The 3,191-nt window shown below is 50.0% G+C and overlaps 1 protein-coding gene across 1 annotated transcript in view; it reads left to right on the forward strand.

The window, feature by feature from the left end:
• The window catches only part of LOC116387883 (leukocyte cell-derived chemotaxin 1-like), a 10,960-nt gene extending 8,412 nt beyond the window's left edge, over positions 1–2,548 (forward strand). Inside the window, exons 5-7 of the mRNA XM_031855333.1 lie at positions 397–547; positions 948–1,054; positions 1,684–2,548. Of these exons, the coding sequence (XP_031711193.1) occupies positions 397–547; positions 948–1,054; positions 1,684–1,908 (483 nt within the window). The 3' untranslated portion in view covers positions 1,909–2,548. The remainder of the gene's footprint in view (positions 1–396; positions 548–947; positions 1,055–1,683) is intronic.
• The last annotated feature ends 643 nt before the right edge of the window (positions 2,549–3,191 follow it).

Raw genomic sequence — 3,191 nt, forward strand, 5'->3', positions numbered from 1 at the left:
TACTTTACAGTCTCTCCTCTAGAAACCTCATTAGTTTATCGGCAGAAACCTGAAAATGTAGGCCATCCTACCTCTCCTTCCCTTCAGATCTTGATGAGTCCTGACATTGCGTTTACAGCTAAATGTTAGTGCAAAGGGAAACTGTATGCTGAAGCCTGAAGGGCTTCCTATTTACTACATGATTTTATGTTGTTATGAGGGGCTTTAACAGCAGGCCATTAATGCAGATCAGACTCGGACAGGATGCAGAGACGGCGGTCTATTTAAAGGGGAAGTCGAGTAACAAGATCCATAAAACAAGTGTGACATTACACCAGATGCTTTGTTGTGATGCTTGTTTGCGTTTGCCCCGGGGAGTCTGCTCACTTTCTCCTCATCTTCTTCAAACCCCTGAAGGAGGACGAGGTGATGCCGGCCAAGTTTGAGGACGATCTGATCTGGGTGGCGGCTGACGCTCCCCTCTCGGACTCCGGCTTCCTCAGCAACAAGATAAAGGACTTGTGCGGAGACCTGCCAATCTTCTGGCTCCGTCCCACCTACTCAACCAGTAAGCAATCACACAGCTCGCAGTAAAGATATGGAAATGCAAATCCAGCGAAGACAGAGTGAAATGCTCTATTTCCAAGGCCTTCTTTTCACAAAACAAAAGAGGATATAGGTCAAACGGTCTCTAGAATTTTCATTTAACATCGCAGTTGTTGAAGCCACAGAAAGGAAAACAAGCTTAAAAGAAAAGCAGAAGTCCTTTTGAAGTTTCAGAGCTACCGAGTGTACAATTTTTAGCGCGCTGGGGGGGTCAAAAGTTCTCAAAACACAATTTTATTCTCCTTCATCTGAGGACTTCAAAATGCTGCCAGAGAAACGGCTGTGCAATCAGAAGCCACATTAGTGCCACTCCGCTCCGAAATTTGGGCTGCTGTCAGATAATGAGACTGTGATGTGTGCAGGCGGACAGAGGGAGAGGAGGGCCGCCCCCCGCCAGCGGCGCCAGGCAGCCGGGGAGGAGGAAGAAGAGGACGTGGAGGCAGATTTCAACCCGGAGAACCCTTATCAGGTGAGTCACACAGACACACTCTTCTTCTTCTTCTTCTTCTGTTGTGTTTAGGTCCCGCTGCAATGCTCGCGACTGTCCGCTCGGATCTGAGGGCCACCTGAGAAGAAAAAAAAAAAAAAAAAGAGATCCTCACAGCTGTGCGAGCAGCAGCAGATGCCGGGGTCACGGCGGAGGGGCCCGGATTGTCACTGCAAATCTGAGTGTATGCGTGGGTGTGTTCTCTATGTGAGGCTGCCTGTCCAAAGCTTTTCTTTCAACAGTGTATAAATAATTCCACATCTCCCCCCCGCTCCCCTGCTACAGCCCCCTTTGCCCTGCTGAGCACACACAGACTCCCATATATAAACACCCCCGTGCCCTCCATCCTCACCTCTTATGTTGGGCCCCCTTTTTCCTAATCCCCCCCCCGCTACACACTCCTGACAACCACAGAGGGGGGTGGAACAGGAAGCGCTATGTTTGAAAAAGAAAATATTTGACAACAAAAAACCCACATCTGACAACATCCCCTCCTCCCCATCCCGCATGTCGGAAATCCATTTTTTAATTGGTTTGAAACCAGCCTTCTCCGCCCCTAAAGACGTTCAGCATCACGTGTCTGTCTGTCTGTCTGTCTGTCTCCACCCCAGAGAGGTCTTGAGGGCGAGCAGGGCGCCATGAACATCGACCCCATGCTGGACCACCAGGGCGTGTGCTGCAACGAGTGCCGTCGCGGCTACACCCACTGCCAGAGGATCTGCGAGCCGCTGGGAGGGTACAGCCCGTGGCCGTACCACTACCGGGGCTGCAGGGTGGTCTGTCGGGTCATCATGCCCTGCAACTGGTGGGTGGCGCGCATTTTGGGTCTGGTGTAAACAACCCCCCCCACCTGGGACATGGTGGGAGTCCAAAGCTGGGGAAGAAACTTGGGAGGGATTGGGTTCCAAGGGAGGGGGAGGGGGGGGGGGGGCTTCTTATTGTCACCTACGTTGTAGTTACATGTCGGTCTGAGCAAATGAAATGAACAGCGTCAGTAACTGTGCCCACACATTAGAAATGCACGGTGCAGAATCTAGGACAGACATGTAGAAGCACACTGCACAGCTCGTCTTATTACAAGAGGATTCAGAGCCGCACAACATGCTGTCAAGAGAACAGAGGTTCTGGTATAAAACACCCAACTGACCCGTTTTCACTTAAATGCATTGATCTATTGACACCTGCATGGATTTCACATTATGTATAACGCCAACCATTTACCCGTAGGAAAAGCGTATGTAATTTGTAGAGCTTGTAATTGTTCCTTTCACTCTCTGATGTAAATAAATGTATAGGGCGCAGTGTATTTCAATAGCAGTCGGCTGGCTTAAGTAGAACCCATTGTTTGTGTCACGAGGAATATTCTGGACTCTCATTCAAACAACGTACTGTACGCGCTCCCGCAAACTCACATCTGCCTTGAAGAAGCTCATCTCAAAGTGCAATATCAGTGAATAAACTTATTTTTTAAGTAAATCTTATAGTGTCACTTTTTTTTCCTGTGTGTGATTGACCTGATGACTTCATATCCTGTTTGTAAATACATATTGCTTATTATTTATCATTGGGTTTATTTGGGAACTGCCCCTCCCCCTCAAATACACTTCTCAGTTTGTAGAGATGTGTCACATCTGGTATCGCTGCTCCAAAGGGATGAGCGGAGGGAAGTTTCCAGAGTCCTTTAATGTGAGAGTTGCAGCTCTAGAACTCTTTAATGAGACTAAAGACTCTGTAGCCGTCACGCTCCCAGATCTTACCCACGATGCAAAGCGCTTAGCTCCTTTTGATGTCACAGAGCCGCCTCGGGCGGGGGTAGGGGGTAAGGATGGGGGCGGTGTGTTTGTGCTGGTGTGTGTGTGTGTGTTATGAAGCTCAGAGTTCCATCCAGAGCCACAAACGGGGTGTTTGATCGTCAAGAGAGATGAAACGATGTGTGATGAATTTAACACTTAACTCAGTGTGAGAGGCTTGATGATGCGGTTCGGAGGCTGATCCATATTAATGCTCTCTTGCCGCGGCAGGACGCCCCCTCACTGTTACAGCTGCCGCATATAAGTGGTAGGAGAAGGTGCGGGGGGGGGGGGGGGGGGGGGGGGGGGGGGGGGGGGGGGGGGGGGGG

Source organism: Anarrhichthys ocellatus, unplaced genomic scaffold (genome assembly GCF_004355925.1).
Source record: "Anarrhichthys ocellatus isolate YVR2014 unplaced genomic scaffold, GSC_Weel_1.0 scaffold15, whole genome shotgun sequence".
Taxonomy (NCBI): Eukaryota; Metazoa; Chordata; class Actinopteri; order Perciformes; family Anarhichadidae; genus Anarrhichthys; species Anarrhichthys ocellatus.